Genomic DNA, 13,157 nt, shown 5'->3' on the forward strand with positions numbered 1-13,157 from the left:
AGTGGTAACATGATTTACGGGTTTAATTCATTCTGTAACCACACTTGTAACTCAAATCACTTGTATCTCAAATTACCTTTTCCAATGACATAAACTGAAATGTCATTAATCCTTTCCAGCCCACCGAAAAACACCCCGAAAATAGTAACATGCAAAAATGCAGTACTAACATTAATTCAATGTACCTTGTGCTGCTCCTTGTCGGGTACGTGCCTTGGCCACCAGGGGGCAGCATAATGCATACAGCCATACAACATGTAGATTTTATGATGAAACAAAAGATTGTCGTCTTTATGTGTTGTTGCACAATTATACGCAGTTTAAAAGTTTGCTGTTGCCAACTAGCGGTGGAATGCGAAGCAGTTAAATACAGTCAAATCTCTGCTCAAAACAGAAAGGAGAAAATAAATAAACAAATAAAATACAAATAAAAATCAGCCAACTTTAAAGTTGGGGTACTCGTAAGTCAAGGTACCACTGTATTTGACTTCTGAAGCACTTTTGTTTGTGTGTATGTGTGTGGTGAAGGTGGGTGGGACATGGCAGGGGTACGGAAGGTACAAGATGGAGCGTATTCCTTGCCTAAAACACTGTCCTGCATCTCGGGGGGCTGCCTGGAAGCCTGCCAGAGAGCTAAAAGACTTGAGCTCAGGGGGTGTCTGACCGCTGCGCAACGCACACTGCGCCACCTCACAATAGGCACTGCAACACAAACACACATGTACACACACACACACACAGACACACACGCAGACTGATTAAGGGACGTGCATGCACATTAACCCTAGCCACCTCAAAATTCTTGTGTTACAGTACAAACTATACACAAATAACTTGAATCTTTGACGGGTTCTAATTTAAGCACTTTCGCAATCAATTTGCACACAAATGACAGTTATGGGGCAAATTTGAACATAAATATTACAATAATTATAATAACTAACTTCAGATTCATATAGCACATTTCAAGGGGCCGAAGAACGCTTCACAGTATGACACAGAATGCTGACCTGTGGGCAAACCTGACATCACAGAATGTTGACTTAACGGGCAAACGTGACATCACAGAATGTTGACTTAACGGGCAAACATGACATGACTGAATGTAGACCAATGGGCAAACATCACTGAACGTTGACCCATGGGCAACCATGTGACATCACAAAATGTTGACCAATGGTAAACAACTGAATGTTGTCCAATGGGCAAAGAGGCAAACATTACAGAATGTTGACCTAGGGGCTAACGTGATATCACAGAATGTTGACCTATGTGCAAATGTGACATCAGAGAACGTTGACTTAATGAGTAGACGTGATATGACTGAATGTCAACCAATAGTCAAACATTACAGAATGTTGACCCACTGGCAACCAAGGGACGTCACAGAATGTTGACCAGTGGGCAAACATGAGAGATTGTTGTTGTCTGTATAAGTTTCCATGGGTTTGTTAGCCTAAAATTTGCATAGGTCCTTTGACAACATGTCTGAGGGCAGGGCTATTTGTGGGAGATAATGAGGACCAATGAGAGGAGCGAGAGCAGGTGAACCAGGAAGTAAACAAAACCGAAGCCATACGAGGAAGACGAAAGGGGGGAAAAGGTTGAAGGTTTGTTCTGACCTCATGTTCTCTACGGCGTCTTCAGGCATGGGCGCCACCGTCTGGACGGCCGGCAGATTCTTGCTAGTGGCGCCGTTCACAAATGATGACGACGAAGATGATGAGGACGACGCGGAGTCTGTTGCGCCTGGACAACACAGACAGACAAAAGGAAGGGTAGGAAAAGAAGAACATGTAAGGAACAAAGTGGTCAATGTTAGCCGGCAGTACACTGGTTAAAAGCAGATGATTGAAAATAAATCAAAGACTTGGATATTGGCAGTGTTGGCCGGACCCTCTGATGTCCAAATTTAGTCAATTCATATTTTTTCCCCAACTCTGTACTATTGGTCAGTCCCTTCTCGAGTCTGTTACTATGAGAAATTATTGACCAATATAGAGTGTTGAAAATAGCTTGCTTTCTTTGACGATGCAATGTTAATGGCTAAAAAAAAAACTTAGTTTTTTTAGTTTCCTGAAAAGTGAGTGCTTTGGAGATGCGAGCATTCTGCTCGACGCCGGCAACTTAGTAAGAAAGATAGATAATATATTACATAATATAATTTTGTAGAATAATTAAATATCAATATTTTACATTAATGCAGCTAATAAAAAAAAATAAAAAAATACATAAACAATTAAAAGTAAAATCATGCTGATTGAAAAAAAAACCTAATACAATTAAAATAATTGAAATAATTAAACTACATAAAATCAATCAATAAAAGACAGACAGACAGACAAGAAAGACATTTTAACTACATGAAAATGATTGAAAAACATACGTAACATAATTGACTAAATAAAAACAAAACCTTTAAATAAAATCTGATAAAAAAAATATTTAAAATAACCAAATAAGCTATAAAAATAAGCAATGTTTTAAAAAAAATCAAAACAAACAAAAAATAGAAAAACCAATAAATACAGGTGATTGAAAAAAATATATATTTTAACTAACCTAAATAAAAATTAAAACACTTAAATTACACATACACACATTACACATACAGATACATATCTGTATCTATAATAACACTTTAAATAACTGCAGCCAATTGGAAAAAATACAATTTAAATAAGCAACTAACCAAATAATGTAAAAAAAATAATTGACATGTATAATAAAAAATAATAGCAGCTGATTAAAAAGAAAATTAACACAACCACTAAATACGTAACTAAAAAAAAATCAGTAAATAAAAAAAACTAATAATTAAAATAAGTACAAAAAAATCAAATATAAATAAATAAAACATTGATAGAATTTGGAGGCGCGGCTCCTCTCCCTCTAATGGGCCTCGCTACCTCCTTCCCTGCGGTTAGTGCAGACAGCATGGAGATCAATAGAAAATGATCCTTGTGAGGGAGCTCCATTACGATCGCCGGATGCACATCACCGCACGTCTGACTAACATAATGTCAAATGGATCTGCCCATTAGCATTCTGTGTGGTGTCGCATTGACCTGCACTTTTGCCAATTCTTAGCGCAAAGGCACTTTTAGCGCTACTAGACGTGTGCGTGTGTGTGTGTGTGTGTGTGTGTATATACAGTATGTACGGATGTGATCCGTCACCTGTAGTGTTGATCATGCTCTTGGGCGTGGCCGTGGCAGCGGCGAAGATGTTCGGTGTGCTGCCTGCCGTGGCGGCGCCCGCGGTGGTGGGCGTGCCCACCGTGTTGACAGACAGGCTGCCGGGCGGCGGCTTTTTCACAGGAACCACAACACTCCTGGGCGACATACAGACTGAGTGGTTACTATTGATGAGTTGATGATGGTGGAGGTCCAAAAAGAGTATGGATTTCCTGAAGGTTGACAGCCCAATTAGAAAAGAAACCAACCTGTCAAAGGAGTGGAACTGCATGGGCAGCATGGGGTGGGTTTTCAGGGCGGGATCGGGGTGGTACGGCGTCGGGCCGGACTCTTGGCCCGACTCTCCGCCGTCCAACGGAGCGGCCACCAGGCTCTTTAAGATCTCCTGAAAAGGAGAGCGAGGTAAATGTTGTGTTTGAGAATGGAATTTGCTATAATCACCAGCAAAGGGTGCAATTAATTCAGTGCTGCTGCCTAAACGGGCTGCAGTAGCGCTTGAAACAAGACCTATCCAACAAGAGAACCAACTTTGGGACTCTTTGCAACTTTGTTTCCAAGGGCTAGTGAAATTAGTGTGTCAAAACATCCGCAATAAGTTGACTCCCTAAACAGGCTGCAGTTAGACTCAAAACAAGAACTAAAGAAGAAGAGGCACACAAACTAAAAAATAGTTTTAGCGTCTATGTGTACAACAAAATTACATTACTAGAGGAAACAGAGAGAAGTTCCCAAGGCTAGTGAAGTTAGCCTGTCAATATCTCTGCTACCTTAAGAACTTCATTTTATGTTTCATTTATTATTTTAAATTTTATACAGTTATTATTTGTTTTTTATTTTGCTCTGAGCTTCAGGCTCTCACAACATATTCAAGCTTTAATACCTTAACAGGCTGCTGTAGAACTCCATACAGGAGGAGCTGGTGCAGGAGCTGAAATTGTTTTTAGTTTTAGCATCTATGTATACAACACTAGAGTGCTAGAGTAAATGGAGTGACCTTCCCCAGGCTGAAGTTAGTGCGTCAGTAAGACCGTATACTGTACAACGCTACCACGGGATCAGAATTACTTAATCTGTTAATCAAGTTTTAACCGTTAAAATGTGTGTGTGTGTATATATATATATATATATATATATATATATATATATATATATATATATATATATTCAAGCTATTCAAGCTCGCACAACCATTCAGACCTTGCTGCCTAAACGGGCTGCTGAAGGACATAAAACCGTAAGTAAAACGGGAAGAAAGTCAAGTTTGGTGCAGGAACTAAAAAACATGAAACAGTGGAGCGCTAGAGTGAATGGAATGAGGTTCCTCAGGCTGTTCAAGTTAGCGTGTCAGTAGGACTATATTCAGTACTTCGCTACCTTGGGATCATCCATCTATCCATTTTCTGGATCGCTTATCCTGACTAGGTTCGCGGCTGCTGGAGCCTATCCAAGCTATCTTCGGGCGAGAGGCGGGCTACACCCTGAACTGGTCGCCAGCCAATCGCAGGGCACATATAAACAAACAACCATTCGCACTCACATTCACACCTGTGGGAAATTTAGAGTCTTCAATTTACCTACCATGCATGTTTTTGGGATGTGGGAGGAAACCGGAGTGCCCGGAGAAAACCCACGCAGGCACGGGGAGAACATGCAAACTCCACACAAGCAGAGCCAGGAATTGAACCCAGGTCCTCAGAACTGTGAGGCTGACACTCTAACCAGTCGGTCACCGTGCCGCAACTTGGGATCAAAGCTAGTAAATTTGCATTGTTTTATAGTTTTTACATAAAGTATGGAAACATTTTACTCAGAGCTTCAGCGTGTCAGTAACTATGTATACTTTGCTACTTTGGGAGTGCAGTTACTTTAGTTTACTTCAAATGTGTTATAAATTTTGTAAGACTTTGCTGTGAACTTCAGGCCTTTTCCAATGCGTCACCTTAACGTTGATGCCTTTATTGGTCTGGCTGATGCTGGAAATAGATGAAGGGGGCGCCTGTCCAGCGTTGGGGTTGTGGGGGGAGTCCAGAAGGCTCTCCTGTGACCTCCTGACGTCGGAGAGACTACACAGCAGATCGGCCTGGCCGCCGCCCACGTCCCGATCCCTGTCCCTGTCCGTTTCCCGCCCCACCAGGCCCAGGCCGAGCCCCAGGCCCATCTCGGAGCCGTTGATGGAGCCGCTCACGTGGCCCTCCTCGCCGATACCCGAGTCCGTGTGGGGCAGGCCAGCGCGGGGGGAGTCGTCCACGGGGGTGGGCGTCTGCTTGTCGCGGTCGGAGAAGGCTGAAGACGGGTGCTCTGGAGACGCAAGGAAGAAATCATTCGAACATTCACCTAATTTTTAGAGATTTAGAGATTTTTAGAGAAGTTGTGCATCAGTCACTACCGTGGATAGCTATTCAACAGCTCTTTTCTTCTACATGTATGAATCTTTCTGCATCAAGATTCACTTGATTGTAGTGTTCAACTTTAACTCGCAGGTATAGAAGACAGCTTTTGAAAAGCCATATCTGTGGTGACTGATGCACAACTTGGATATTCAAACTTCTTTCTTCATATAGAAGAAAACATTTTGAGTGGCTGTCCACTGCAGCGACTGATGCGCAACTTTGACAAATCTTGATGTATATTTCTGATGTGTCTAATAACAGCTGAGAGTGCAGTGGTGCCTTGAGGGACAAGTGCCCTGAGTTTTTTTTAGATACAAGCTGTCGGTTGAGCGCTGTATGGTGGTCGTGGATTCGATTCAATTCACAACAAGAAGCAGTTTGGCAGATAGTGAACAACTCTTCAAAAAAGATGCTTCACACTGTTTATTGCCGCTCCCAGTTGAAGTTTACTGTGAAGCTAAACATAAAACAAAGAGGAGTAGCACAATGGCCATTAAACTGAAGCAAAAAATGAGGCAAAAACTGTTTTAATTATTTTCTTTCTATTGAATTGTCATCACTGTGTGTGTGTGTGTTTAACAAATTACAATGCTTTTTTCATATGAAAAAGACTTTCCAATAATTTTTGCTTTTTAGGCAGGAGACTGGAATGGATGTTTGAGGTATGAGTGTTTTTTATTTACAAGCACAGAACAAATTAAACTCGCAACTCAAGACACCACTGTATTATGTTTTCATACCAGAAAAAAAGGTGCTTGAACATTAAAAATAAAGTCGGGAATCACCTGTGCTGGTGGGCGAGTTAATCTCGTGTCGGATGCTACGTCCGGACAGGCTGGTGGACCTGCTGATCTCCCGCTGAGGCTCCAGGATGTCTCGGTACTTAGACACCATCAGCACCGAGATGAAGTAGACCACGGCCAGAGCCAGGAACTGAGCTTGCTTGCTGTCATCCTGCAGTGGCAGGGGGACACCAATTACGATAATCAATCACGTACTGTGACGTGTGGTGTGGCTAACACAACACGCTTACCACGTCTCTGAAAACCACAGCACGTAGCCGGTTGATGTCCACGTCCTGCAGGAGTCGGTCCGGGTCCTGCGGAACATGGACCACAAACACAGAGGGTCAACTATGAAGTCATGCGTGTTGTCGCTGTTTGATTGAAATCACGTATGTCCAGTTACTGTTATAAATAATAACTGTAAATCTGGCTTTAAGTTTGAATATTTTAAAATTTTAAGATGACTTCCAGCCATATTAACACAATTTAGTGTCAGGTTACAGTTCATTTGTGCATAACAATGCCATTCATGCATTAACTTAATAATGCAATAATTCTCTCTCTCACACACACAAGCATACATTCAACTGATTTTTACCCTCCATTTGATCAATCATTTCCCCTATTTATTTGATTTTTGTTTGATAAATTTTTTCCTGTATATTTTTGCCCGCTTGTTATTAATTTTTATTTTTCTCCTTTTATTGTATTTTCCCTTTATTGTTCTCCTTTTAGTCATTTATTTGCCCCCCGTGTATTATTCATGTAGATTTATTGTATCCCCTTTAATTTTTCAAAATAGTTTTTGCTTTATACTCCCTGTCAATTTGTCACAATGAAGAGAAAGAGATTCATATTATTATATACACTCATATTTAAAGATTTTAATAAAAAGCGGTCATACGTGGTTTTCTTCTCGAAGAAACGTTTGTGTGTGCGTATGTGTGTAATAAAGAGAGCGAGTGCGCCACCTTGCTGGCGGCTGCGCTGGCGTGAAGGGCGTCCTGCGACTTGCTGCCGGTTAAAGACGACTTGCAGTTGCGGTCCCGCTGCCGCTGCCGGCACTCCAGACAGTTCCTCACCGCCACGCAGCACACTGAAACACAAACACACAACAAGTAAGTAAAACAAAACGGCCAACACGGGGTCACAATAAATGGAGAGATGATTGAAACCTATGTCACTATGTTTGAATATCTGCAGTCGATTCATTGGGTACACAATCGAATGGCAGGCCAAGCCTGCTCTCACCCAGTCTCAGGCACTGCCTCATGAGGCCGCCGGAGGACATGTTCTTCTCGGCCTCGATCTCGCTGAAGTTGAGCGAGCTGGCGAACACCAGCACGTCCACCATGGCCATCAGCCGCGACAGGAAGGTGACGGCCGTCTCCGACGACATGCCCTGCGTCGCCTCGATGTTCTCCAGCTCAGTCTGTGTGGGTGTAAACGCATGCACATGCATGGTGAAGGTGCTGTCATTGTTGATCGCAGGGGTGGGCAAACCTTTGTGCTCAAGGGTCACATTTGATTTTTTAAAAGGAATGGATGGGCCAGGTCATTCATAGATGACGTCAAATATAAAAAGTTACAATGTCCAATGGCTCATTTTTTAAATCGCATTTTTAATAATTAATTAACCAAATATTTTTTTAACGTTAATTGTATTTGTTATGAAATAGTTTTTAAAAATAATAATAAAAATAAAAAACATGCTCATTTTATGATTTTATTCATAATTCATTCCATTATAATGAATTAACCAATGATGTAATGAAATAAAAATGTGAAGGGGTTTATCTTACTATTATTTTTGTACTTTGCCAAATGGTTTATTTTAATAGTAAAATACTAATTTATTCTCACTTATTATTCTTTTTAGTTTTTTATGTAAAATACTTCATTTCAATGACAAAATATTTTATGCTTATTTTGAATGTAACTATAATTATTTAAATTAGCAACATTTAATTTGGTTTATTTCACTACTATTTACTTTTATTGGTCAAAATTAATCAATTAAATTATTTATTTAGATGAATGAATAAATACATTTTGAGTTCACAATTTTAGGAAGGAAAAAAAAAAACAGCTAAAATAATGCAACAAATTACAAAACTCTCGACAATGTGGCCCGGGAGCCGTGCTTTGCCCACCCGTCGTTTACAGGTTCAGAGAGTGAGAATGTGCGCATCGTGCCGGCGGCAGCATACGTGAAGTGTGTGAACAATCAGTGCAATAATCCACGTGTCAATCACACACATATCTCCGGTGAGCAAGGTAAAAGTGCATACACAAGTGATTTAGGGGGTGAGGAGAGAGTAGTGCAGGGGGCTCCTCTAGTGGTGACGTCATTCAGGGGTCTTTTTTTTTTTTTTTTTTTTTCCCCCCCCCATTTACCCACCTCACCCCCCTCGCCGCCTCCCCCCGGGACGGGCGTCACCTCCTCGCCCTTCGTGGCCGATCCCGTCCTCCACTTTAAAAAGTCCATACAAACGGCGTATAGGAATAACGAATACAGGATAACAGCGAAATCTCCAAGGTCCAACGCGATCCATTCCGCATAGAAAAGCATGGAATTTTTAACGGCAAAATTCATAGATTGGGTACACACCATTGATGCAAAAGGTGGCAAAAGAGAGTAGAAAGGAAGAAAGGAAGCAAACTTACACTGCTGGCACTACTCTTAGAAGTCTGCACATGCAAAAACAGACATGACAACAACCAAAAGACGACAAAAAACACACACACATAGAGGAAAAGATAAGAGGAATTTAAATAAATGAACACCAAATTAAGTTGGTCAGAGAGATTTTCAAATAGGCTAACTGCAGATTTAAGGACGGCAAATCTAAAAGCTTTTTAAAGGACCCTATCAAATCGTTAGCCGAATAGCATAATTGCCAAAATCGTTTTTAACTTACTGTCATAATATCAATAACAAATATTATATAAATATTCTTTTTTTTCTGTGTGGATTCTCTTGGTCACAGTAATAGGAAAAGGTTGAATCAAGGCAACTGGACTCTTCTTGTTTGTTGTTTCTTTTTGATTTCCGAAAATGTTAAAAAATGTCTTAGGCAAGTAGGCTAACAAAACCTTTCCTATGCAACTTGCGTCCAATTTAAAAGTTAATTACGCTTTTTAGCATCTCTTCATCAATTTCAAAACTTTTTTCAGGGCACATCAAATTCAAGACGAGAATTTTTTAATGTCACCACATCCAATTCAAGACTTTTTAAAAGGACATTTCCATTATATTTTAGACTTTTTTTAAAGGCAACTTTCATCAAAATTATCTATTTTTAAAGGCTACGTCGATTTTAAAACTTTTTAAAGATCACTAAATCATTTTTTTAAGGTCACATCTTTCTACTAAAAACTTATGGCCTTTCCATGAAATGGTAGATTTTCTAAGACCACCATGACCAGTTGAAGACTTTTCAAGGGCACTTTCATCAAATCTTTCACTCATCCATCAAATGTAAATACTTTTTAAGACTATTTCCATAGAATTTAAAACATAGTAAGGCCACCTCCATTAATTTGAATACTTTTAAAGACTTTATTTTGTGGCCACTTCCATCAAATAATCAAAATTTCATACTTTTTAGGGCCACTTTTATCAGGTTTTTTGGGAGAATTTAAAGCCCACTTTCATTTAATTTAGGACATGTTAAGATTTCTCATTCGCTGGGAGTTGGCATTATTATTTCTCATGAAATAATCAGACAACAATGTGGCATTTTTATGACCTTAGAACATTGGATTAAATGTCATTTTTTTAGCATAATCACAGTCTTTTATTTATAAAATATATATATTGTTTTTAGATATCTGCCGACAGCCTGTTAAACAGAATAAATACTGTTCAGTATGTGTTAGCTCTCGAAAAGGAAGCAAAACATTTTATTTATTTATTTATTTTGTACTTTTAAAATGATAAAACATGTCAGGTGTCACCAAAACGTGTCACCATTGCGTCAAGAAGCGGCTGCAGTTCCCCCCTCCCGCCACAGTATGGAGCCACTTACGGAGGGCGAGGTGGCGGCAGACAAGAGCGGCAGGATGCCCCCGCAGGCGATGATAATGTTGTCCACCATCTGGGAGATGAGGTGGATGGTGTTGTGCACAAAGATGATGTTCTCATTGCTGTTGACAAAGTCCATCACTGACTTGGTGGAGTGGCTGCAAAGAGAAATGTTGCCTGAAATGGCCAATTCAAAACAAAATGGCAGACTTCCTGTGTGTTTTACGGAGTGGATTCTCAAGACGTCTTTGTGGGTCAACTCCTGATAGACGTCTACCAAATTTCATGCTCCTAAGTGAAACTGTCTTGAGGGGCTGAATTTTCCAATTTAGTTGATGTTTCTGTGAGTCATCAAAATGTGCCTAAAATGGCTGCTTCAAACCAAATAGCAGACTTCCTGTTTTGTTTTTGGACATGGCATTTCGAGACTTTTTTGTGGGTCACCTCATGATAGTCATGCCCACCAAATGTGGAACTTTCCTAGGGGGCTGAATTTTCCAGACCTGGCTCACCTTCTCCACACGTGCACGTCGGTCTCCAGTGCAAAGAGCAGGTCAGTGAGCAGTCTCTGGTGCATGGGCGACCATTTGAACTCTGGGATGCGGAACATGGTGGTGCGCGGCCCAGGGCTGAACTGGCGCCTCTGCTCCTCCGTCATGGGCATCCCCCTGAAGCCCAGATCCACACGGAGATCTCGCTCCAGCTGAGAGGCGCTGCGGCCGTGCAGAGCCTGACATCAAGAGTTAACATCGTATCACTTCAACCCATACTTTAAAACCTTAACACTACCCTAAACTTCTAATTTAATACCCTAACCCAGTTTTGAAACGCTCACACTGGCTCCAACCCTTAACTTGAAATCTTAACCTTGACTTTAAACCCTACTTTCACACCCTAACCCTTGTTCAAAACTCTACTTCTGAAACTAGTGCACTGACTTCAAACCCTAATTTAAGACCATACTTGTTTCTTAAAACCCTACTTTGAGAGCACAACCCTGACAGGAAATCCAAAGCCTAGCTTCAAACCCTAATTTGGAACCGTAACACTAGTTGACAACCCTCATCTGAAACCCTAATTTGAAATAAAACCTGGCTACTTTGAAATCCTAACTCTGATTTAAAACCCTGCTTTGGAGCCCTAATACTGGCTTTAAACCTTAAATCTGAAACCCTAACACTGGCTTCAATTCTTGCTTTGAAACCCTAATCATGGCTTGAAACCCTAATTTGAAACCCAAACCTCACCTTCAAACCCTACTCTGAAACCCTGACTCTGGCTTCAAACTGTAGTTTGAGACCTTAACCCCAACTTGAAACCCTAACCCTTACTTGAAACCCTCACCTTTACTTAAAACCCTAATCTAACACCCTAACACTGTCTTGAAACCCTACTTGGAAACCTTCGGTGCTCACCTGTGTGGTTGCAGTGGTTGATATCTTTTTGTCTTTGCCATCATCAGACCTCTCGGTATCAGATGTGACGCTGGCCACATCCCCTCCTCCGCCACCTGCCTTGAGAGCCGCCGCCTCGCCGTCGGTGCCGGTCGCCCTGTCCACCCCGTCTCCTTCGGGGAAGTCGGGCCGAGACGCCATCTGGTTTCGGGCCTCGGCGATGGAGCTGATGTCGGCCAGCGGGCTCTGAATCTTGAAGGGCCCGTCCTCTGGGAGATCGCCGGCTGAGCTGCAGCTGGTCATGTGGGCCAGCAGGCTGAGGTCATCGCTGGCGCTGGTTGCGCCGGGCGTAGCGGACTGATCCGGACCGGGAAGGACCAGGGCATCAGTGGCCGCCAGAGCGGGAAGGAGCTTCTCGTCAACCTGGAAGAACCACAAGGATTCATACAGCTCTTGCATTTGAAATTGTTTAATTGTGTACCTAATGAAGTGGCTGTTAGCTTGAGCCAGCTAGCATGACCGCAGCACACCGCCGGAGGCGGAAAACCTGATGTTAGTTAGTTAGTTAGAGTAATTGTAATTTTTCACACTTTTATGCTACTATTAGCATTAGCAAATATTAGCATGTAGGTGACCTATTGGTACCTTGCTGAAGAGGAATCCGTTGTTGTTGGGTACACTGTCTTTCTCATCGGCCAGCGTGATGAGGGGGCCCATGATGCCGTCGTCATCCATGCTGACACCTGAGAGGCCCAAACTGGGCGGCACGCGGACCCCCGCCGGCACGGTGGCACCGTCATCTTTGGGCACCAGGGTGCCATTGAGGTTCTGCACCACAGTGCAGTAGGTACTGTCCAAGAGCGAGTCCACCTCCACCAGAGGTCCATTCTCCATGGACCCACTCCCGCCTCCTCCGCCACCCCCACCAAGGGCTTCAGGACTCAAGTCCAAGTCGTCCAGCTTCACCTCAGTGGCCTCCACCTTCTCGGCTTTGATGTCCACCAGCAGGTCGTGGACCTCCACCCTCACACCGGCACCCTGCTCGGCGTCGACCCGCTTAACGGCGCCGTCGGCCAGTAGGTTGCGGGATGAGTCACCCCCAGCCCCGCCGCCACCCTCACTATACTCGGCCTCACTCTCTGGCGTCTGTGAGGTGTCGTCCATTTCCAGGTTGCCGTTGACGACGGGTGCCGGAGAGGCAGAGAGGCCCGAGATGGTGGACACAGAGCCTTTCTTGCCTTTCTTCATGTTCTCCTCCTCCTGACGCTGGTACTCTTCGTACATCTTGGCCAGGTACTCCTTGTGGGCCTCGTATGTCACCTGTAGCCATAGCGATGTTAGCCATATTAGCAATGTTAGCCATA

The 13,157-nt window shown here is 42.5% G+C and overlaps 1 protein-coding gene across 1 annotated transcript in view; it reads right to left on the reverse strand.

Moving 5' to 3' along the window:
• nbeaa (neurobeachin a) overlaps positions 1 to 13,157 on the reverse strand; it is a 67,729-nt gene that overhangs the window by 18,218 nt on the left and 36,354 nt on the right. Inside the window, 14 exon segments of the mRNA XM_061701886.1 lie at positions 583 to 702; positions 1,623 to 1,749; positions 3,180 to 3,334; positions 3,446 to 3,582; positions 5,137 to 5,495; positions 6,373 to 6,541; positions 6,621 to 6,686; positions 7,344 to 7,468; positions 7,624 to 7,804; positions 9,040 to 9,063; positions 10,404 to 10,557; positions 10,912 to 11,129; positions 11,815 to 12,216; positions 12,439 to 13,113. Of these exon segments, the coding sequence (XP_061557870.1) occupies positions 583 to 702; positions 1,623 to 1,749; positions 3,180 to 3,334; positions 3,446 to 3,582; positions 5,137 to 5,495; positions 6,373 to 6,541; positions 6,621 to 6,686; positions 7,344 to 7,468; positions 7,624 to 7,804; positions 9,040 to 9,063; positions 10,404 to 10,557; positions 10,912 to 11,129; positions 11,815 to 12,216; positions 12,439 to 13,113 (2,912 nt within the window).

Source organism: Phycodurus eques, chromosome 17 (assembly GCF_024500275.1).
Source record: "Phycodurus eques isolate BA_2022a chromosome 17, UOR_Pequ_1.1, whole genome shotgun sequence".
Lineage (NCBI taxonomy): Eukaryota > Metazoa > Chordata > Actinopteri > Syngnathiformes > Syngnathidae > Phycodurus > Phycodurus eques.